Source organism: Carex rostrata, chromosome 30, assembly GCF_964058835.1.
Source record: "Carex rostrata chromosome 30, lpCarRost1.2, whole genome shotgun sequence".
Lineage (NCBI taxonomy): Eukaryota > Viridiplantae > Streptophyta > Magnoliopsida > Poales > Cyperaceae > Carex > Carex rostrata.
In genome coordinates this window covers 3,077,699-3,101,884 of record NC_135947.1, presented here as the reverse complement: position 1 = coordinate 3,101,884, position 24,186 = coordinate 3,077,699, and the positions used below count along the sequence as shown (strand labels likewise).

The following is a 24,186-nucleotide window of genomic DNA, read 5'->3' as shown; positions in this document are numbered from 1 at the left end:
ATATGATATTTATTTATATATTTCAATTTCATTTTTTTTTTACTTTTTATCCTGAGTGATATAATAATATGTAAAAAAAATCATTGGGTCCAAATAATAATCTGCTAAAATGAATGTGACTGATTGATAATTTTAACTATTTTTTTTTTCATTTGGTTTAAACAATACTGGATAAGAACAAAATAATTGAAAGGCCGTGATCTATTTGTTAGGTGTCACGATGTAAATTGTACGAAAAGATGATGGAGCATTCGGTTATCTCATGGCTCCAGCTTCCTACTCTGTTCTGAGAATAAATCGTGACCGTTGGATGAAACGCCTTGACTTTACGTGGCGTGTTTGCAACAGTTGCGATCATAAGAGACCAGTTGCTAAAATAAAATACTTTGCTTACTCCACAAGTACACAAGATACAGCCTGATTGCCTGACTGTTAGAATATATTTTCTATATTTGTCATTTTCTCATTTATGATGTTTATCTGGATTATGAATCAAATAGATATAATGGCAATTGATATCTCTTTCTTTTTTAAGTGTAAGTCTAAATATACATAATGAAGATATTTTTTTCTCTAATTTATTTGAACATCTAGAAAATGATACACATCCTATTAGCTATTTTTATAATTTACTGATTTCTTATAATTTCTTAGAGATGAAGGTAATTGAAGATGTTATTTAAAATTCAAATTTATTTAGGAACATGTTTTAGTACTTGGATTCTTTCTAATTTGGATTTAAATTTAAATTCATTTTAATAATTTGCATCATTTTTGTTGTATTATAAAATTTAACAAATTGATCTACATTTTTAATATTTGATGTTCTAGACAGAGATAAAGTAGAGGTGGATCTAAAGAATAATTAGAGAGGACTAAGTCATAAAAAAAAAAAAGCAAATGTACTATTTTTATTTTTATTTTTATTTTTTATAAGTTATACATTTTATCTCTCTATACTACAGTAATTTATTCGGCGTTTTTAATTTCAATTTTCTGGTTCTGCTTGAAATGAAGTGCTTTTAGGTACACAATGGGGATATCAAAGGTTCTTTTTCTAGATGGGAGAGGTGTCAAAGAATAGTGGATAGGGATTGACACGAATCGAATGGTGTCATTAATTTTAGGTCGGAACCGGCCAGATCTTGATACTTTAAAAAACCTTTCCTCAAAAAAAAAAAAACTTTAAAAAATTAAAGGACAAACACTAAATAAAAAGAGAAGTGGGGATCTTTGACTTTGTGGAGATCTTCTATGGTCGATTCTATGCATCTTTAGCATAAATACAAACCTTTGCATGCAAAGTTTCAATTTACATCTTTGTCTTTTTACCTCGCAAGTCGCATGTGTTTTATAATATATATTATATTATAATACAGAGCTAATTATCTGACTAGGTATATTTGAATAACTTTGAATTTGATACTTTGCGTGTATAGTACGTTACTGAGATATAATATAACTTTTAAATTTAGTGCATTGAATCGTCATCTATCATATAATCAAGAAAGTACATACGGCCATTTTTTATTAATGCCCCCCCAAAAAAAAGAAAATTTTAAAATTGCCCCGTGTTTGATTTTTTTTCAAAACTGCCCCGACCGCTGGGCCCACGGACGGCCCAAAACGTCAAGCAGACCACACCCCTACTAGACCGCCCCCTGCAGGGGCGGGCCACGCCTCTAGCAGACCGCCCGAGCCAGGGGCGGTCCACTAGGGACCATACCACCTGTGGTCCGGACGGTCCTTTTTTCTTTTTTTAGAGAGATCTTAATATTTTGACTTAAATAATTTTATGAAGAAAAAATTTCCTTGTTTAGAGTGTATGCAAAAAATAAGACATTTGGTATATTTATGCAGTGATATCGTAACTCTTTATAACTTTGATTTTGTTTGTCAGTTGGCTATCACAAGTTTAAAGATAACACTAATTAAGGATTTGGCCTTGATTCAAAAATTTTCAAACTCTGACAGCTTTTTGATCTTCTTCTCTTTATTTCTGATACTAAAATAGTAGTTTAGAACTACTAAAATATGAACAAACCTCAAATTAGATCTCTGTCCATGCACAATGCACCCTAGACTAACATCTGGTATGGTACCAAGTCCAAACTCAGCAGCCAAGCACTAAACAAAAGCCACTGGTATAGTGCAATGCACTAAAAACATCAAATTTGACCTCTTCTGATAAATCAGCAAGTCTGGACTGATATAGGAATCAAACTGCAAAAGTGATTACACCAGCATGTAGAGCATTAAAAATACACAGAATTGACATAAATTTCAATTTATTTGGATTTTTCTACAATTAGTTATGAATTTCAATTTATTTATATTTTTTTACAATTAGTTATGAATTTCCAAACTTCAGCTTTTGAAAAAACTTTAAACAGACATAACTTTGGCTAGGAAAGTCGGATTTGCGCGTATGACCACTTTTCGGAAAGGGGGGGGGGACGAGACGGATCCGAATATCACCCCGGGAGAAATCCACTGGCATCTGAAGCATCAGAATTTCAAAAAAACGTCGTTTAGTACCTCAAAAATTCAGTTTAAGTTTTCGTTCGACGGTAGGCGTACAACGATCAGTATTTTGTTTAGTTAAAAGCCTAAGATTATTCAAGAATTATTCATATAATTATTTTTAAATGTATTTACTATTTATTGGGCCATCCGTGGACCCAACAATTGGGGCAGTTTTGAAAAAAAATCAACCACGGAGACAATTTTAAAATTTACTTTTTTTAGAGTATTAATAAAAATGGCCGCACCACATATATCACGTTGGATAGCGCATGAATTTTAAATTTGTAATTGTGTAATATATTAAAAATAAGTTATGGTTAGTGAATTGTAAAACTACAGTATGTTGGACATATATATATGTTTAAGGATCTGGGGAATCACGTTACAGATTGTTAGACATATTGCTGTATATGTTTTTTTTATCTTATTATTTGTAATTTGTTATTTTCTGAGAATTAATAATTGTATGTTTTATATTTCACTACAAATTATATTTTTAGAGTAAAGAATATATTAGAGAGAAAATTGCTTCTGAAAATCATCTCTCTATCATTGTTTAGCTTTCCTCGCTAAAATTCTAACTTTTTAGCTTTTCTAGCGACTGCGATCATAACTACTATCGTTATTGGTAGTTCGATTGGTCATTTCTGAGTTTTTTTTGTTGCCGCTTAAGTTTTCTGATTTAGTCAAGTGTTGTTGTTTCTTGTTAGTGGCGTAGTCAGGATTTGAATCAGAAGTGGACAGAAAAATTCAACAAATATGAAAATATAAAAAGTTCTAACAAGCAGTATTTTCTATATAACAAAAAAGTATACATACTACTAAAAATAAAATAGAAGTAGTAATACTAAATTTTTGAAGTCGATGGCATTGAAGGGGGCATTCCTTTTTATTTATCACTTTTTTTTTGTAATCACAGATATAATAAGACGAGGATCTGTTGAACCATTAAATTCCAAATTAATACTTTGATTGGAGAATATAATATAGATCCATAATTAATTCTTTTGTGGGTTGTTATTATGTAATTGGGTCAAGTCCATCACAGAGCTGGGCAAATATTATATCAGAGTGGGGCACTATTAAGTAGTAATACCAAGGTTCTAAATAGCGATTATAGCGGCATAGCGGGAAGAAAAAAAAAAAAGCTATTGCGAATAGCGTAGCTATAGCGGAAGCTATCACACATAGCGATTTTCCCTTTTCAAACTTTATATTCTATATTTCTACTAATTATCAACATAATCAATATTAGAGAATTGATGTAACAACTAAATGACAACTAATCTAAGTCTATACTTTTTATCAATTACGCAAATAAGAATGAAAAAAATCTAAAAAGTAACATTATTTAATAGTTTATACTTCATAGTATTACATATTATAATAGACAAAGAGCAATTAATTTTATAAGGTAAATGAAGTCAATATACATATTTAAACATTTTATAATTATAATAATAATCAAAATCAGCTTTCAATTGAAACGAACGATAATAATTTTACAAACAAATACTATAAAAAGAGTAATCAAAATGAATAATTAGTATTTGAATATTTCTCGATATAGAATGATAGAATAAATCACAAATAAAAATAGAAGCATATAGTTTAGTTTAGTATACTTATCGTAGAAGACCATGTAGCATTAGAAATAAGAATAGAAGTACAGAAGTCCATATAAATTGCAAAAAAAAAAACTATGTAGCATAGCGGTAGCTATAGCGGGTCTCATATAGCGGTAATAGCGGTCAGCTATTATAGCTATAGCGGTCGTAGCTGAGTTAGCGCAATTTTTTCTCATAGCTTAGCGTTTATGGTCCGGAAAAGCTATAGCGTAGCTATAGCGCCGCTATAGCGCCGCTATAGCTAGCTATTTAGAAGCCTGAGTAATACATATTTTTTTTTTTTTTTTAAAAATGAAATTCAGGGGTGCCAAACATTGGCTCCGCCACTGCTTCTTGTGAAATACAGTAGAGTGAATTGAATTTGTGCACCGTGCGATCTCTAGTGTGAGTCGCAATCCAAGACTGGAGTGCGCTTTTTTTAGGCGTGCGAAATGTATGTAAAGAACGGAGGAGGTAGCATGTGAGTCGCACCAAGACGGCACGTCTAGTAAGGACACATCTAAACACAAATGGATTTGTTCATAAGTTTTTTTGAAACAAAGGTATAATCTGTAAATATTCATAGTTCTCAATATTTCCTTAATAGAGGACTAAAATTAAAAACAGCCAAAATTCTTTTCCTGAGCTTCTGCTCTTAAGTCCCTTTCTCCATGTGCTTTTGGAAAACTGGCGAAAACAAGAAAGAAAGAAAGAAAAAAAGCAGAAAAAGGGTAAAAAGGAAAAGGACGGGGGCATTTCTTTTGTTTGCTTTTGTTGAATAACTAGACATCTATAAGTTAATTAATTATGAAGAGGTTTCAAATGCCTTCATTTTTTGTGTCTCCATCATGCCTTTATTTTTAAAAGCTTTAATAACTCAAAATTTAAAACTTAAAAGTCAAAATAAAACCGTTGGATGTGATATATGTTATTTTCTCTATGTGCTCATTAAAAATTATCATATTTTAATTTTGTTTTTATGTGAATCAATAAGTTGAAAAATCAACGTTCCTAAATTATCCACATTAGTACATTTTTTACAAGCTCTTGATGACAACTAAAATAAAGTTGGAATGTCATAAATTTTTACATGTGCATAGATAAAATGATGTAGATCATATCCAACGGTTTTAATTTGACTCTAAAGTTTTAGATTTTGAGTTATTAAAGCTTTTAAAAATGAAGACATGATGGAGGCACAAAAAATGAAGGCATTTGAACCATCCTCATTAATTATACATCAATGATTTTTCACTGCCGAGAGGATCTATCAATTTGAGGTTCATTTGCTTCCATTAAAATCCACCACAGGCCACACAAGATCAACGCGTTTGTTTTATACGAGAGAAGTGGAGAACAACTGAACTAATAGCGTGCAAGGCAAGGGATGAATCTGCAATCTGCCTGAAAAGCGTTTAGCAAATTAAGATGTGCCATAGATTGATGCATGAAATCATTCATGGGCCGCATGAAATGAGCTTGCATTTCACTTTTCAGTTGCTTGCACTCATGATCAAAATATTGCGTACGGATCAAGCTCGCTACTGCTATTGATTTGTTGATTAAACTAGTAAAACTCGTATCTGTTCGGAAATTAAGTTGTTGTTTTTTTCTTTTGTAAGTAAATTCAAAAGCCCGTTATTATTTTTTTTTTTTATAAAAGCAGCTAACCTTTTTGTGTTTTTTGTTTTCTTTAAATAGCAAAATTTGTATTGTCATACATGTTTTGTGGCAGACTTTCTAATTTTTTTTTTTAGAGAAAGGTGGATGTTGAACCTTTCAGATTTTATATTATTTATAGAGGACATTTTATCTAAGATTTTGAATTTTGCACGCAAAAAGTGTTGTTTTTTGTCACTAGATCAAAAACTGATTTCTGATTTTTGCAGTTCTTATAAAATTAAAACTCATATTTAATAAATTATAATTGTCATCAATAACACACAGTTATTGAGTCTTGTAGATGACCACTACCTATCATATGATTCGCGAATTATTCACGAATAAATCGTATTTAAGCCTGAGCCGAACGACTCCGCGTTTTAATCGGCTAAACGAATTTTTCCCGAACTATTCGCGAATAATTCGTCGAATTCGCGAATTTTACGAATTAAACGCGTAACATTCGCGTGATGCGGCAGAAAAAATAGAAAAGCATTAATGACAGGAAAAGTAGAAAAAGACAAAAAAAAAGCATGCCTACTCCAACTCCCTATGCACTGGCCCCTGTTTTACACCTCTACTTATAAATTTGCCCTTGATATTTGATCAACTTACTATAAAACCATGCAACATCTTATGAATTCCTCCACGGTTTATGTTCCCAATTTTTTTTATAGGAATTCACGCCTCAAAAATGATAATCAATATTAATTCAACAATAGATGAAATATGACTGATCAATTTGTAATTAGCATTCTATTTTTACACTAATAAAAAAAATTAAAATGAACGAAACAATATTTTTTTTTTACAACTTTAGTATTTTAGTATATTATTTGGTGTGTACAAAAACGAATTATTCCCGAATTATACCCGAATTATACCCGAATTATACTGATTTGGTGTTTACAAAAACGAATTATTTCCGAATTATTTCCGAATTATACCCGAATTATACCCGAATCACGAATTTTTGATTCTGCCGAACCTTTCCCAAACTATTAAGTTGTCACTATGCTACCTATCAATATCCTACATTTAGTAACTATTAGTTGCTTTTAGAATATACACATTTAATTTTTTTTTTTTCAAATTCTTGTGAAACAACACAAATTTTTAGAACCACCTATTCAAGCAAGCAACTGTCTATCAATATCAACCGGAAAAAATTAAATTTAATACATTCTAATTCATAGGATCTGAAAGACATAATATTTTATTTTAACACCTCATTATGAGTAGTAACCATAAATCGAAAATTTGTGTATTTTCTTATTTAGACTTTATGAGAAAAAGTTAAATTTGGCATATATATATATATTTTTTGCATGAGATCAAAGGCAGGTGGCAAAGTATGGCAAAGTTCCTCTTCATATTTTGAAAGTATATTAATTGAAGCAAATTCTATAGATTATGTTTAACAGTATAAATAATCTAAAATATAGAAAGTTGAATGAGTTTTTCTATCTATATTTTTTTGAGATAATTTATCTATCTATTATTTTCACCTGATACATTTTAAACTTCAGCTATAGGTTGATGTTTTAAAAAAAATGTTTATAAAAAGGGCACAATTAAGAAAGAAATAGTCTTGATTCTCTAACTGGGATCAAACGGATTAAAAATATAAAATAAAATCTAGTACTCTCTAGACTTTGCTTTAGAAAAATTGTCTACTGAAGAAAACGCATAAATTGAGAGGCATTTATAGCTCAGGGCCAGTATAATTTGTGCTTTGAGATTGGTGCACTGCAGAACGTTTTTAAACAGTTGAGATTTTCCAGAAAAATACTCAAAGTGCGAATTCTTGTGGCTTGACCTCGAGAGACTGGTAATTAATGGATGATGATATTAACAGAGATATATTAATTTAATGCAGCACAAAATCAATAGAGACAAATGATAAAGTAGACAACTGATGCGCTGCATAAAGCCAACTCCAATTTGTCAATATATGACCTAATTAATGCCCCATGTGAAATTCGAAGTCCACGATTGAATGTGACAACAACCGTTAGATGGAAGTATGTAGTCGGACGGTACGTTTGGTGCTGTTGGTATGGGTGTAAACGGATACGGACAATCCGCTATTCCGCTATGTATTCGCTCTGTATCTGGATTAAACAGATACGAATAATTGCGAATACGAATACGAATATTTTTTTGTATATAGTAAAATAATGGCGGATACAAATAAAGATAATTTCTATAGAAAATTATTTTGTATTTTAAAAAGTTGAACACATATTTTTTTGAAGACACACAGTGGTAAACAACGCAATTAACCACACAAACGAAAACGGCTAAAAAAGTGGTAAGATAATGGAAAAAAATATTACCCTTACTCATACCAATAAGATAACAAAAAAAATATATTATCCGTATTTTCAGATAAGATACATATCGGATAAACAGATAAAGGAGTGTCATTGACACCTCTAGCCGCTAAGGAAACTTTTTTATAAACCAAAATTAGAAAAAAAGAAAAATTATGAAACCGACATGACTATTTTTTTTTAAAAAATCATAAGAACCGAAATGTCATTTCAATTCCGAATTTTTTTTATGAGACCAAAATGACAACTTTGTCTCAGGTATTTTCACAATTTTTCAACGTATTTTTTTCTCGAAATATGTGAAAACGACTGGGACCGAAATGGAAATTCGGTAAAAAAAAAAGGCCAAAATGACATCTCGGTTCTTATGATTTTTGTAAAAAAAAAATGATTGGTTTGATAATTTTTTTTTTGTATTTATAGGTTTCTAAAAAAAAATTCGCCGCTGAGCGAGAAAACCAAATGAGAAATAAAAAAAAACCAGCAAAAACATCCTTACTGGGCTCGTTGACATTTGGGCTGAAAGTGAACGTGGGCTTTACCAACTCTTTTGTTTGCACAAATATAAATGCATCTCATATCCAGTGGTGGATTCATAATTTTGATTAGGAGTAGACACAAAATTTAATAAGAGTATAATTGAAACGGAGTAGTGGATAGGGATTTAAAAAAATCACAGTACGACCATATATGTTACAGCATGACACGCTTCTGTCACGTAACATGTGCTGGTTACATGCCGTGACCATCCACATGAATGATGTGACCTTTTTTTAAAAAAATTTTAACACGACAAGGCACGCCACGCAAAATATTTGGCCACGACACGACACATAGTCACGTGTAATTAAGACAATTAGATCTTAATCAAATGGTATGAATCTTAAATAAACTAACCTAAATTATGAAAAAAATAATTAAACGTGACAAACGTGGCCGGTCATGACGTGCCATAGCCACGGCATGATTAACATGTTGTGACCATTCACGTGCCATGACTATTCTTCCAAATTTGATCACAGCACAGCAAGACACGTGATTCAAGTTACAGCGTGAGTAATCACGATACGATACATATTAATATCCTTAGTAGCGGACCTCTTTTTTTCCTAATAAACTAACGATTCTTTTAAGTGGAATAGCGAATCAAACAATATCTTTTTTTTTCTTTCTTTTATACAAATCAGTCTGAGTTGACTTTATTTTCCGTGCAATTTTCTTCTACTGGACCGTGAATTAAATCTAGGGTAGGCATTATATATTTTCAGGAATATGCACAAATATAATATACCACTAAGTCTATTTTTTTTTTTTTTTAATTCAGGAGTAGGCTGCCTATTCCTAAGCCTTCTTGGGTCCGCCATTAATCATACTGTTACCACCCTGTTGGACACCTGGTCTAATTTTCATTTTATGATTTGAAATCAATCTCTAGCATCCATGTTTCAATCAGTGATCTGTCAGTAGCAAATGAAATCATTTAAGAGTAAGGTTTATGTGTTATAAATAACATAAGGTTTTTATGCTGTAGTCTCAAAAATTTATTGTATAAATTTTATACTTCGATCTAAGTAGCTTAGTAAATTAATTGGATAGATAATAAACTTGTAAAATACCAATTTTTACTATTTTTGAAACTTTTTTCTAATTTTTATGATTTTTTTTAAGAAGAAATGTGAAGGTCTAGCCATCAGATTCCATTGTAATATTTTTTTTATGATGACAAAAAATGATCTAAAACATTGACAATTTTCTTTTATTTTTAAGTCATTTTTTTGTCATCTTTCATAAATCATAAAATATAATAAAGAAATTTTCAAAATAGTAAAAATTGATATTCTACAAGTTCATTCTATAACCAATTTAATGAGCAACTTAGATCCAAATTTGAAACTTACACAACAGATTTTTTAAACCATAGCACTAGGGGTGTTCAGTGGGTCCTGTTTGTTCGGTTTTGAACCGAACCGAATTAGTTTGGACTAAACAGTTCGGTTTTTCGGTTTGATTTTAAAACCGAATTATAACTTCGGTTTGGTTCAGTTTGGAAATTTTCAAAACCAAATTAACCGAACCGATCAAACTTTTATATATTATGAATTTGGTTCGGACCGTCCTGGTTTATTTCTTAATAACTCAATTTATTTATTAATTAATTGCTTTAAATACTTTCGTTTATTTCTTATAATCCCAGTTTATTTCTTAATACCCCGATTTATTATAAATCAATTATTTTAAATAAAAATTTAATATATTTCGGTTTGAACCGAACCAACCGAACAAACTGAAATAAAACTTTGGTTCGGTTAATTTCGGTTTCAATGTTAAATCGGTTTGGTTCGGTTCTATTTTTGAACAAACCGAAATAAAACTTTAGTTCGGTTAATTTCGGTTTCAAAAATACAATACTAAAGTGCTTATATTATGTAAAATTAAATGCTATCATGGTTGAGCTGAAGGATAAAATAGGAGGAATTCAACTCTTGATTCTTGGTATATGTTAAATCAGTACGCTTTCTTCATATGTGGATGACTTGTAACTCTGTCTGTGCAGACTACCAGTATACTGCTTGATTTTTTTTTAAGAAAAACAAGAGTCGTACCCATATTTCATTAATAATTGCAGTTACAAAATATAAAATAAGTTCAAGACAGTTGAAAATAAAAAAATACTTGATAAATAAAAGTTACAAATAAAAAGGATGGGAAAACAACTCCAAAAATGAGAATCATAATATCTTTTCTTCATTGCTTAATTTGGTGACTTGAATTTTGTCAGCTACTCCTCATGTCTTGCTATTCGTACCAGTGCAATACATTATTTTATTTCTCCACCTTTTAAAGGCATCGTGTTTGACTGACACAAATATTTAGACTTATATATATTCTATAATAGCGCGGTTAAAGGAAATCATTTGTTAAAAATATTTTGTATATTATCTAATATTATATTGTCAATTTTAACTTACAAGATATAAACTTAAAAATAAAATTATACAATAAAATATATGCACTTCTAAGTTCATAAATTTCCATATAGTATTAACCCTTCATTTTAAATAAAATGTTGTAGAAGTAAATAAGGAGAAGTGAGAGAGATGCAAAAGGGAGGAGGGAATGGAATCCACAAGAAGATTTTGTTTATAATTTATGAGGAGTATTTTGTTTGTTGGTTTGGAAAAAAAAAAAAAGACAAATTGTACATTTCCCTCTTTTGGTATCTTTCGTGCATTTACTTTCTCTCGATTTGGTACCTTTGATCTGTTTCTTCTGTGCATTATAGTCAATGGTGCGTGCCTTTGCATGGATTATAGGTGTTTGGCACAATTAATGGATAAGGTTATTGATAAAGCTGGTTTAGCTTCATGAAGCACATCATTCATATACTATTTATTTTATCTTTATTGATAGTACGCTGCGTGAAGCTACACTAGCTCTGTACCCCAATTAATTCTCTCTAGAACAATTACTGCAGGTTTCACAACAAAATTGATCCGGTTTTGCATTTATGTCATTAGAATTTCAGGATCAACTGTAAATGATGTGGTAATTCTTCTTCTCTCAGTACAAACCCTTTGAGATGCTAATGAAAATATTCTAAACTATATAATTTTAATTTATTTTTAAACAATCTGCGTAGGGTTTTCTATATTTTAATACATCTTCACTATGCTTATTAGATTCAGTATTGTTCTTAATTTCAAACCAGTTAATTTGTTAATTACCAGTAAAATTTCTTTCACCAAAAGTTTTCACTTTAAAATTAACCCGGTAGATGTTTTACTGTACATGACTGGTAGGGGTACAGTATGCTGGTAAGGCATCAATGAAGAGCCTGTCATACCACTACCTGAGTGGATTAATGTGGTGCAAAAATTATTCTGAACAGATTAACTTTTCTTGTAAGGGAGTTCAATGGATTGGTTACTGAACCAATACCAGAAAACCTGAAAATATCATGTATACCTTTGTAAAACATGAAATGTCAATGATACACATGCAAAACCATGCATTCTTTTGAGAATAACACCAAAACATACATTAGTTGACATCAAAATTAAATATAAAAAAGAAAATATAATATTTTACCCTGTGATATTATTTTGTTGGATTTGCATGGTCATCCCAGATATGAGATATTTCATGTTTTGTAGAGATAATACAAGATATTTTGATGGCATAGTGCTAACAAGGACTATTTCTTTGATGGTTTTGAAATTCGAAGTAATATTTCTGATATTTTGTGTATGGTCCTACAAAACTTAAAAATGTCGAAATTGGGGGTGGTCCGATGGGCATCGGATCAAATTCAGTCTAATGCCTTATGCCTGTTCAGAGCCGTCCAATCAGCATCAAGATTTGTGCGCACTTGATCCACATGAATCTTAAAGTTGCCTGCACAAATCTTGATGCAGATCGGATGGTTTTGACCTGACATCGAACGGCCCCCAATTCCGACATACAGCCATACACAAAATTGTGCATATTGCTGTATACACCGATTTTGATCGGCATTTAAAAGTGTCATAAAGGAAATAATAACTCTATTTGGTTAAGGATACACAAAAATTACTCTACAATGGAAAAAAAAAGGCATCAATGAAGTCATTAAACAAACAAACCAAATCTGGTACAAAGAGCCAGCTTGGTAATGACTAATATATTCTTACCTAATAAAATTAAACGTCACAAAAGATTAAATTTTGAACTCTACTAGTAGGTACCAGTCTCTACCATGATGCAATTGCCTGCTACATGCCCCTGGGTGCCAGTACTGGTACAGTCAATGAGTACTGTTGACAAACACAAACAATGGTTGGAATACCAGGCAGGTGCTTTACTAACGGATCGTATAGGGAATTAGGGATGATGGAGCCAATTATGGTCCAATAGTGTGCTATGTATGCACATTTCTCCTAATTCTTAATTCCTTTTTTTTTTATCTTTTAAAGTGGGGTAAGACCCACCTGTTTCATTGAAACAAAATTGTTCATACAATACCAGGTACCAAACATCTGGTACCAACTTGAAACCAAACACCCAATTCTGAATTCTTTTGAATCGCAGTTATACAAAAAGCCAAGGCCAAGATTATCAATTCTTTCACAAAAAATAAAATATAAAACTACTATAGGAAAATGTGTGCTATTTTGAAGCAGTATACGGAACTGTAATTTCGAAGGAAACAAAAAAAACAAGAGCCCAATTTGCAGAATTTTTTTTTTTTTTTTTTTGTATTTTCATTTAGCAAACGTAAGAGATAAAATATGTACACATTAAAGACAATTAATCATCTCTAATAATAATTATTTCAAAATTACATGTGTGTATCATATGATCGATGCATGATAATTTACATTCTCTCTTCATAAACGGCCGCCAAATCGCAAGAAAAAGAAGCAGAAGCCGGCAACAACCACGACGCCCTCTAACACCCAGAGCACATAATAGCTGAAATTTTGAAAAATGTCGACGAAGCTTTCACCGTTAGAACCCTCGGAAATATGGAAATCGCGCACTGCAGTAGACAAACCCCTGAAGCGGCCCCTCCACCGCCGCTTTGCACCACTGTGGATCTTTGACATTTTTCGCCACAACCATCCGGTGCTATCAGTTGTAGCACCGGTTGGCATTGTGGTGGCTGAAGAGAGAGAGAGAAGGGTTAGAGAGAGATGAAAAGAAAGAGGGAAGTTAGAGAAAGAAACGGTTGGGGTTTGAAAATCGTTGTGGTGGTGATGGGATGAATGGTTGGATTAGAATTTATTTTGGCAAATTTGTTGTTTAGCTGGAAAGAAACGCGGCAAGCATAGACGTTGGCCTTTGTCGTCATGGTTTCTGCATTTATTGTGAACCGTGCTCTATGCAATTTTCATAGATAGGAGTAATAAAATACGGTTTCTATGCGGTATGCGGAAGGTTACTGTATATTGCATATATGATATGCGGCTGTATTTACATATTTAAATGCGGACATATATATGCAGAATTTAAAATAAAAATATGCAACAGTAATAGTCCACTTAGCAAATTATGCGGTTATATATAGATATTAAATATGGAAGCATGCATATTAAATAAATTCAATATAGAAGCCCAACGACTATTCACATGACGTCCATATTATACCTCCTACCTTCTAAATTAAACAATCTTAGCATACATTATTCATGTGAAACCCGGTTGCTTTAAATTAATAATAAAATAATATAAAAGATGAAATCATGTGAATATATATCTTGGCGTCCGTCCTATTTACTTGTTTTTTTAGAGTCTATAAAGGAAGTCCCTTGGACTGGAGAAAACTTCACTTGACTGGACATACGTCGAATAAGTATATAAGGGGTTCCGGATGTTCCTATATATCGGATCCTTTTCATATTTTGAATTTTGAATTAATAAATTTAAATATTTGAGTGGTTGTATATGCAAACCGCATATTGATTTTCTATGCGAAAATCAACCGCAAACTCATATATGACCGCATAGATCGCATTTTATTACACTGGCTAGGATTTATACAAATTATTACTCTTTTCTTAACATTTAGCATAGGACTTATAATTTTATAATAAAGTAAATGGCTTTTTTATATTGGATATATGGAGGTCTTTTTTGCATAATGAACTACTCTAAGAATTAGTTTGTTTTAAATTTTATGATAAATATTTATTATTAATTGTATACATTACCATTAAAAAAAATGTTGATGCTACTGAAAAAACCTTTGTTTCGTTTTGAAAAGTAACATACATAATAAAATATTTATTAGTTAAGAAATTAAGCGCATAATTGAAAAATCGTCAAAAGTACTTTCTTGATCAAGAATAAACAGATAGATATACTTCTTAGCATTTTTCTTTAATGATTTGTGTATAATCTGTGATAACAAAGAGATCAATGTTGTTAATTCATTACATTATTTTAGTAAGATGTATTTTCTACAAGATATTACATGAAAACCGACCTGTAACAAAATAGCATGCAGTATTATGGTGCTAGTTTAAACGAAAAAAATATCTATATTAATGCATTTAAATTTTGTATTTGAAAGAATTTGTTAATAAGAAAAAATAAACTTACAATAAGACAATAATATGACTCCAAATGTAAGAAACATATTAAATGTGTAGACCATGCCTAACCCAAAATCGCCATATATAACCTTTGTATTGTTAATTACAGGTTGATTATTAGAGCAATTCCTTCGTCGTCAAGAAATGAGTTGGTTGATATACTTTATCTATTACCTATTAGGTTACGGTTAGACAGTAGTTGTGGGTTTAATTAAGGAACTAAAAATAAAGAAGAAACAATGTCTATTGGGTAAGCACACAGTCACAACTGTAGCATTATGATATATACATAATTCCATAATAATAATAAAAAAATCAACACCGCGTAGTGTGTTTAGGTAAAGTACAACAATTATACAGAGAAAAAAAACACACACACACAAGTTAGTGTTTTGACAAAGCAGTTTCAGATAACTAAAAGGAACAAGAAAATAAATAGAAATAAATAAATAAAATAAATAAATAAAATAAATAAATAAAATAAATAAATAAAATAAATAAATAAAAATGAATTGAGTATTGACCGAATTTATTTAATTTATTCAACGGGAATAAGCAAGAGCAATTATGAACTGTATTAATTCTTGACCAGCAAGGCAAAAAAATGCAACAGTTGCAATATTTTTATTGAATACGTCTGACAGTCAAACTTTGACTAGATTTATTTCAAGCATGCCTGGAAGGGGTCCTCTGCTGTTCCAATTATTCAAGAAAAATAAAAATTAATGAGAGGTGCTTGTTCCAATATCGGATTAATAAGACTATTTTGTAAAAACAAAGAATATAAATCTGCATCATAAAACAATACCATAGACTAAGTTAACAAACCTATTGACTTGGTTATCAATGTTGCAAATTTAAATTAGCAAGGTTGTTACAATAAAAAAGAGGTATAACTTGTTTTGGTCTTTATATAATGAAATTGAACCGACAACAGAAGATATAGTAATTGGTCAATTTTCAAGCTGATCAGAGATTAGAAAATACCATTGCATAAAAAAAAAAGGTTATATATAATATAATATATAATCCAGAAATCAAACTAATTAAGTAGGTTTTTAATTTTTATTGAGGCAACCGGATTTTCCAGTGTACTTTCCGGGAAGCTCAATTGAACTTCTTTGAAGTCGAGGTTTTGGAATTCTGACTTTGCAACTATGGTCAAGTAGAAATTTTCAAGAGGGGTGATTGGGATAGTGCAAAAATAGTAGAAAGTCTACTTAGTACTTACATATAGTTTGATAGTGCTAATTAATTATTTTAGTCATACTAACGTAGATAAAAGCTATTACTTAAAAGAATCAGCCTTTGATCTAGTGGGAAAAACATATGGTCTCTATGTGAGAGGTCATGAGTTCGAAACTCAGATGAAAAAAATTATTTGTTGTATAACAAGAGTATTAAATAATTTGGTGACTTGATCTCCAACTTAAAAAAGAAAAAGAAAAAGGAGCTAGAATTAAGTGGATATTATTTTTCCAATCTGTTTTGAATTTGGATCCGACCTTCCAATCTGTTTCGACACAAATATTAAATGGGCCATATGCATTCTACTTCGGCTGGATTGGCCCAGATTCTAATGCAACGGTTCCGCTATAAACTCAAAATTTAGGTTATTTTAGGAGATCCCAACCCACCTATTGTTCCTCAATACATGAGGCGTCAGGTTTGTGTTAAGATGCGTGCTGAAGGAAAATCAAAGCACATCCAATGATTATTGTATCGATGCAAACTAGGTAGGTGTACATTGTAAAGCATCGTAGCTTCATTCAAAGTAAAATTAACTATTTGAAAAAGAAAGTCATCTTTCAGCTGGTAATTTTTTTATATATTTTTAAGAAAAGAAATTATGCTACAAAAGGTAAAATTACAAACATTTTACTATATTTTATAGGAGTTTGTCTTCAGAGACCCATCAACAAAAGTACAAACTAAAATACTTAGAATTGTAAAAAAAATGGAAAGAAAAGAATAGATTGTCTTAGGAAAGAACACACCAATAAAAGGTTATATCTATCTGGTGATCTGGTCTATCTAACAACTATATATCCTAATGAAATTTACTAATTAACTGCCTAGAACAATTACTAAAGTAACCCTATGGAGCAGAAGCTTTCTTCACTTGACCAAACAAGTAGAAATCTAGTACATCCAAATCTTGTCAGCAAAAGAGTCGAGGCTATTCATGTCTTTTTATCTCACGATTCAGTAGAATTTGAGCTCTCTTTTAGAATAACATTATCCATACTTCCTCCGTGACTCCGTCGGCTTCTCCGATCCTAAATTGACAATTTAAAATTTAAAAACATAGTTGGTGAATTAAGGAGAAAATACATGTTGTGTAATATCATCTACCAGTTAAAACACAAGTCCTAAAAGTGAGGTTATGATACTATGCATAGCACACATTAGTCAATACTGTGGATCAATATCTCCATTTACAAAGTCCAAAAAGTCGATCTAAACTGTTTAACATGATTACCATATGAAAATGTAGTTGTAGATCAAGTTTTCCTTCTTTTAGAATTTTTTTACTATTTTTTTAGATAGGTAGAAAAGCACTTGATCCAAGGATTGCAGACCATTTCAAAAGTAGTATTTTTCTTCTTTTAGAATTTTTTTTACTATTTTTTAGATAGGTAGAAAATCACTTGATCCAAGGATTGCATACCATTCAAAAATAGTATTTTCTACCTATCTAAAGAATAGTAAAAAAGTTCCAAAAAAAATTAAAAATTTAGTACCAGTTCATATCGAGATCATGTTGAACAGTTCATATCGACCATTTGAATTTTGAAAACAAAGATATTGATCCAAAATACAAACATCAGGTACCAGTATTAGTACCAGTTCAGGACCCAACAGGTACAATAACCAAAACTACTCAAAGTGCAATTTACCTCTCGATGAGGCATGTCGTCAGACTCTAGCATGCGTACCACTTGACCCATCTTAGGTCTCTTCTCAGAGTCGGGATCAACGCATCTGAGTGCAACAAGTAGAACCCGTTTTAAAGCGCGTGTAGAGGGTTTGACCTCAATCGCCGGGTCCACCACCTCGTCTGCTCTCCTGTTACTCACCATCATCTTGAGCCAATCCACTAGGGTTACCTGACACGGTAAATATGATCAACTAATTAACTTTTTGAGGAATAATTTCATGTCCACACTTCAAAATGTCGAAATATCATGCATTCCAAATTACATAAAGAAATCCTTCAAATGCTCATCTGAAAAAAGTAAAATCTTCTAAATTATCCAAAAGTGACCCAAATTATCCTAAATATAAATAGTAATGATGTTATGAAGTTCTTGTGTCTTGGAGGATACATGTTACATTCGACAGGGTATGATGCTATTGATGCATGATATTGTGCATTTTGCAATGTCTGTATGTAAAATTGTGTGATACTGTTTATTGACTTAATTGTGACAAAAAAGAAGAAGATAAGTTAGCAACATTATCCACTGCAGTAAATTCTTCTCTCAGCTTTTTCTATTTTAGGCTTTTGGATTTAAATTGGGGATTTATAATATACAAATGAGCTTAAGCCTGGTATTTTACCAGGAGGCAAATGGTGACAACAGGAAAAGAATAAAATAAATAAACTCCAATAACAGATAAGAGAATATACCTCATTAGCAGGGCGACTATAATCAATTGGATCTCTACCGGTTACAGTTTCCAATAAAACAACACCGAAACTGTACACGTCACTTTTCTCATTAAGCATACCCGTATTTGCATATTCAGGAGCAACATACCTAAATACATCAAATGATATATTAGGCATGTTTACTTAAGTGCATTGATCTTTTCACCGTATTTGCAATTTATTGTTAAGCCTTTTTATTTGATTATTTGCAGATAATATGTACAGGGTAAAATCAAAGTCAAGCAAAATAAAAAACAAATTCATCTTGATTTTCATATAAAACAGTCAAAATCAAACTAGGAAACTAATATCTAAATCTAATTTTTGATCAAGTTTGGCATAGTTTGGGCTAATGAAAAAAAACAGCTACATTTGTTAGAAAATGAAAATAGCAACCATTTATATAGAGTTAATCACAATCAATCAAATATACGAACTCATCACAATAACAAATGATGTTAATCCCAATCAATCAAATATATACGATATATGTCACAAATAAGTAATAGGTTTGAGTAGGAAATAGGAAAAACTTATAATTTGCTTTTTTTTTTTTGATGATAAATGATAGAATTAGTTTTAATAGATTACCCGAATGTACCCATAACTCGAGTGGTGACATGGCTTTTGTCAGATCCTAAAAGCTTAGCCAATCCAAAATCAGAAACCTTTCCACTAAATTCACTATCAATTAAAATATTGCTTGATTTGATATCTCTGTGTACCACCTTAGGTTCGATTGCTTCATGGAGGTATGCAAGCCTGAAAATTGTGACATGAAAAGGTGAATAATAATGAAATTCCGTGTAAAGTTTATTCAAATATGTATTGTTCTCCATTGGCTTATTTGGTCAATTATTTAATTGCATAACCAATAGAAAATTAAGGTGAAATTCATGTTAATTAAATACACACATGATGCTAGCAGGCTTAATCGCAAAGCAAGGTTACGTCAGTTTAAATGCAAATTAATTGTTGTTTCAAAAAAATGTATAGTACATAATTATCTGAGGTTGAGTTGCAATGCAATTGCTAATCGAGGAAAACTTGAATTACATCAAGGAAATTGCACAGTTTTTAGTTCATGCTTAAATGAAAACATGATCCATATACGGAAAAAAAAATGATATTTTTAAATGGATAAACAAATGATACAAATGACATATTGCAGAAAAGACTTACGCTTTGGCAGTGCCCAGAATAACTTTGATACGACTCTCCCAAGAGAGGACCCCACCACGATGCCGCAAAGCACCATGGATCCATTGTTCTAGGTTTCCATTGTTCACATACTCATACACTAATATCCTGTTCAATGATAAATTTTAGTAGCTATTTAATTAGGTCACAGATATAAGCTTGAGAGATATCTTAGCTATAGTAGGGTTCAAATGCCTCAATTGTGCCTCACAGTTCAAACAGTCAGTCAGAACCGCTCCATTATAATGTGCTTGGAGACCAAATTTTATATTTTTTGGAGATTTTAATATATTTTTAGATAGGTACAAAATCACTGATTTTGGATGGTCCAGAATATTCTAAAAACAGTGATTTTGTACCTATATAAAAAACAGTAAAAAAAAAATTCCAAAAAATATGAAAGTTGGTCTCCAAGCACGTTTTAATATGGAGATCATGTTGAGTGGTTCGCATCGAATGTTTGGATTTGAAAACGGAGATAAGGATGTGAGGCACGATTGAGACATGAAAGACATGAGGCATTTGAACCCTACTCCTTAACTAATATTTTTTTTTTTTTGATACATTTATTTTTGTTTTTGGAAACTATACCCAGCATGTTCAGTGTTATTTGCAATGAATCAGGACAGAGAAAAGACCAAAAGAAAAAGGTATATTCCATTATCATTAGACACAATTATTGTCCCTGAGGTACTAAATAAGTAATAATCCCGTAATAAACTGAATCATGTCAACAGAAAAAGTGGTTGCATGAGCAAGTACAGTTAAAGGTGGGGTATAATTTCCAAAAAAAAAAAAAAGTCTTATTTACTGTTGGTAACTTTGGTTCTTTTATTTACCTATTCACACCTTCCACACAATAACCTAGGAGGCGAACCAAATTTTTATGTCGGACATGGCCAATCGCCTCTACTTCTACCCTAAATTCCTTCTCAGCTTGACCCCTACAAATCAAATTATAACATTAATCAGGCATAAAATAATAAATTAATTAAAAACTGAAGTTACTTTTCTCTAGTTGGCAAGTAGAGAAGGGTTAGTCTTATTCCTACCAAACAGTAACTACATTTTAGAAAGTTACATCTACACGTCAAATAAAGATGTTTACTTAGAATAAACAATTAAACAGCTCATAAAGGGCTATATGGCTACAAAATTATTAATAAACTACCTTTCTCTTTCTCTATATGGTTACAAGTATTTGAATGCACAGATTGAAATTTGCAAAATAATAGAAATTAAGGTGCAATTTTCATTAGGAAAAGATGTACGAAACTCACGTATTATTAAATATTTTCTTGATTGCCACCTCGGTACCGTTTAGCAACCGACCGCGGTACACTATTCCGTACCCACCTTCACCAATTACATTCTCTTTACTAAACCGATTAGTTGCATACTCCAAATCTCTCAATGTAAACCAGTGGCCCCACCCGAGCTGTGAGAACTCAGGCAAGCCAATAAGAGGCGAAGCCGAGACAGGCGAATAGTTGTTCTTCCTATTTAAACCAGATCCATTAATTTCCTCGCCCGAATGCGAACTACCCATTTTGTCGGTTTGGAAACAAATTGAACTGCATTGACTCATGTTGTCATAATCAACCGAATTACTGTGATTGTTTAAAGCAAGTTGCGCTAGGGTTTTGCAAGTCTGTTCCTTATCGGCTTCAAGAGGATGAGATAGGGATTGTGCAAGGGTGCTGCGGCTCCCGCCACCAACTCGGTCGACACTTATTTCTTTTGAAACTGTAGGTATTTGGGGTTGCATTGAGTTGTAATTGAAGTTACCATTGGTGCCGTGCGCCCGTTTGGTTCTTCTCCTCCTGTTGTAGGCCCAAATGTAGAGGAATAGTAGGATCAAAAGGATTACAATGGAGAAGCAAATGGCAATCAAGACCCATACTTTGAGGTTGAAAATCAGGGTTCTTTTTGATAAATCGCTGTTCAGATCTCCATTTGACATTTTGTTGGGTTTTCAGAATTTTGTTTAACTGGAGAAATTAGTCAGATCAGTAGCATTGTGAGGTAATCTCTCCCTGAAAAATAGCAAAAAAAAAAAAAAAATTAAAAAAAGCTTGGCATTATGCCTTTGCATAAGCAAGAAGAAAGATCCAGTTGGGTCGAACTGAATAATAAATTAAAATAGTATGATAAAGTGCAAAAAATGTCTCAGAGAAAGTAGAATCTAAGAAAAGATGTTGGTTCAATTTAAACTAAGTGGAAAGCGTGGAGCTTTTAGACAAAAGTTACCTCTTTGGTTGGGTCTAGTAAGAGAAAGATCTGCCCTTTTCTGAATAAAAACAGTGTGCCGGGTAGAAACCCAACAAAGCCATTATTAAGAAAAATGCAAGTCAGATAGGCTGCGAAAATTCATTTTTTTTTCCTATAGAGAAGCGAAGGAACAAAGAGGGACCTTACCTGAAAATGGTCCTCGGCAGGAGCAGTCGAGGCGTGAAAATTAATGCGAGTTAAGGAGGAGAGGAGAGAGAGAGGCGAAGAGAGCAAGAGCAAGGCCTTTTTTCTCTCTTTTTTTTATTTTCTTTTTAATTTTGAGAAGGGAGAGAAGAAGAGGAGAGATGTTTGCATTAATGTCTAGGACTCTAGGTGAGAGCAAAAAGTGAAGCAATTAAAAAGGAATTTATGAGCGGGAAGAGGAAATGGACTCGGTTTACGTAACAATTGTTTAAAAAAAGAAAATTGCATGCAGACCTTTTAATTTCGTTAATTGTACTATTTCATAACTTATTCATTAATTAATAATCACAATTGGAATTACTTTATATGTATAAGAGTATTATAATTTTCAATCCACGTTTTTATCATATAATGTGAGAACTGAATATTATAATTGATTTCTTTTTTATCCTCAATTGTGTCTACTTTATAGACAGAATAGATTTAGAATTGAGCATTTGTGTTTCTATTTTTTTTTTTTTTTTTTTGGGGGTGGGGGGGGTTGATTTTTGTCGGGCCATGCAACAATGTAATTTACAGTCATTTTTTAATTCACATTACGTCAGTTGCTAACATGAAAGTTTCATCTTCGGTATATGAAATATAAATCAAGGAAAAATAAGATGAAAATTGGGATATTAAAAACGAGAATGGATCACTTAACAATATATATGTTGACAATTTGACAAGAACTTATCAACTCAATTAAAATATGGATGGAAATAAAAAAGGGGTAAATTTATGAGTATATATTGTGTAACTTTACGGACATGATAAAAATTTAAATCACTTGATGAACGATAAAACATACAAAAAAAATCATCATATTTATAGACATAATGTATGCATCTTGTAGACCATGCATATGATATTATATATCAAATTTTAAACTCTATTTAAAAAAAACTAAAATTTTGTAAAATAAATGTTGGTCAACTAATCCGACCTCATTAAATATTTTAACCTACTTTTATTCGGTAAGTCAATATGGAGAATAAAACAATGAGGTTATTATTATGTCCCATTGACTAAATTTAACAAGGCAGTACAAAATATCATACAACAACAAAAAAAAAACAGAATGAAACTAAAAGACAACACAAACAAAAACAACAATAAATAATATAATGCATGTAAAATAAAAAAGCAGACTAATTGATTATGAAAAAAGAAAAGAAAATTGCAAGATCTAGGCTTCAAAATAAATTAACAATCAGGGTTATTATACAAAAGTCATAAATTTAACAGGTAAATGCAAGGCGTGAGATACGGTCAACGGCAATGCAAAACATAACAGGCATTACAGAGTAGTTGGCGTGACTTATTATTAACTATTAAGTATTAACAACATTTATTTTTGTTTATTTCATATTTTTCTTCTCCAACAGCTGTTTCGGCCCATTTAAAGTATTAAATGTTACATTTTGATAACTATCTCCAATGTTTCATCTCCAAGGATAAAGAGAAAATATGACAAGAAACAATCAACAAGTTGGGTGTGAATAGATATAATTTGCATAATTTACAAATTGTAGTTGTTTTTTGGATATAAATATTGTAATTTCAGGATTGAATATTTATTTTCTTTTTTATTTGTCATGTCTAGAATTATTGGTTATATCTTATGCAAATATTATATATTGTGAATATGTTGATGGGATAATATTTATTTA

At 31.4% G+C, this 24,186-nt stretch overlaps 1 protein-coding gene across 2 annotated transcripts; it reads right to left on the bottom strand.

The window, feature by feature from the left end:
- Positions 1 to 17,062: 17,062 nt before the first annotated feature.
- LOC144547012 (putative receptor-like protein kinase At2g42960) lies at positions 17,063 to 22,599 on the bottom strand. Of its 2 annotated transcripts, none has more exons than XM_078295611.1 (8): positions 22,478 to 22,599; positions 21,340 to 22,095; positions 20,899 to 21,003; positions 20,042 to 20,167; positions 19,451 to 19,621; positions 18,839 to 18,968; positions 18,105 to 18,314; positions 17,063 to 17,483 (listed from the first exon to the last, which is right to left on the bottom strand). In XM_078295611.1, the coding sequence occupies exons 2-8, from the start codon at positions 22,020 to 22,022 to the stop codon at positions 17,403 to 17,405; spliced, it is 1,506 nt and encodes a 501-aa protein (XP_078151737.1). In that variant the 5' UTR covers positions 22,023 to 22,095; positions 22,478 to 22,599; the 3' UTR covers positions 17,063 to 17,402. The 2 variants fall into 2 exon arrangements, with proteins under 2 accessions (XP_078151737.1, XP_078151736.1); XM_078295610.1 differs by lacking the exon at positions 22,478 to 22,599 and adding an exon at positions 22,310 to 22,401.
- Positions 22,600 to 24,186: the final 1,587 nt, after the last annotated feature.

Excerpts from the sequence above, each read along its gene's own strand:
- LOC144547012 (XM_078295611.1), bottom strand. The coding sequence starts at position 22,022 with ATGTCAAATGGAGATCTGAACAGCGATTTATCAAAAAGAACCCTGATT. Across the intron at positions 19,622-20,041 it reads ATTCTGGGCACTGCCAAAGC|GCTTGCATACCTCCATGAAG; the intron begins GTAAGTCTTTTC and ends CACAATTTTCAG. Across the intron at positions 18,315-18,838 it reads ATAGTCGCCCTGCTAATGAG|GTAACCCTAGTGGATTGGCT; the intron begins GTATATTCTCTT and ends TTACCGTGTCAG.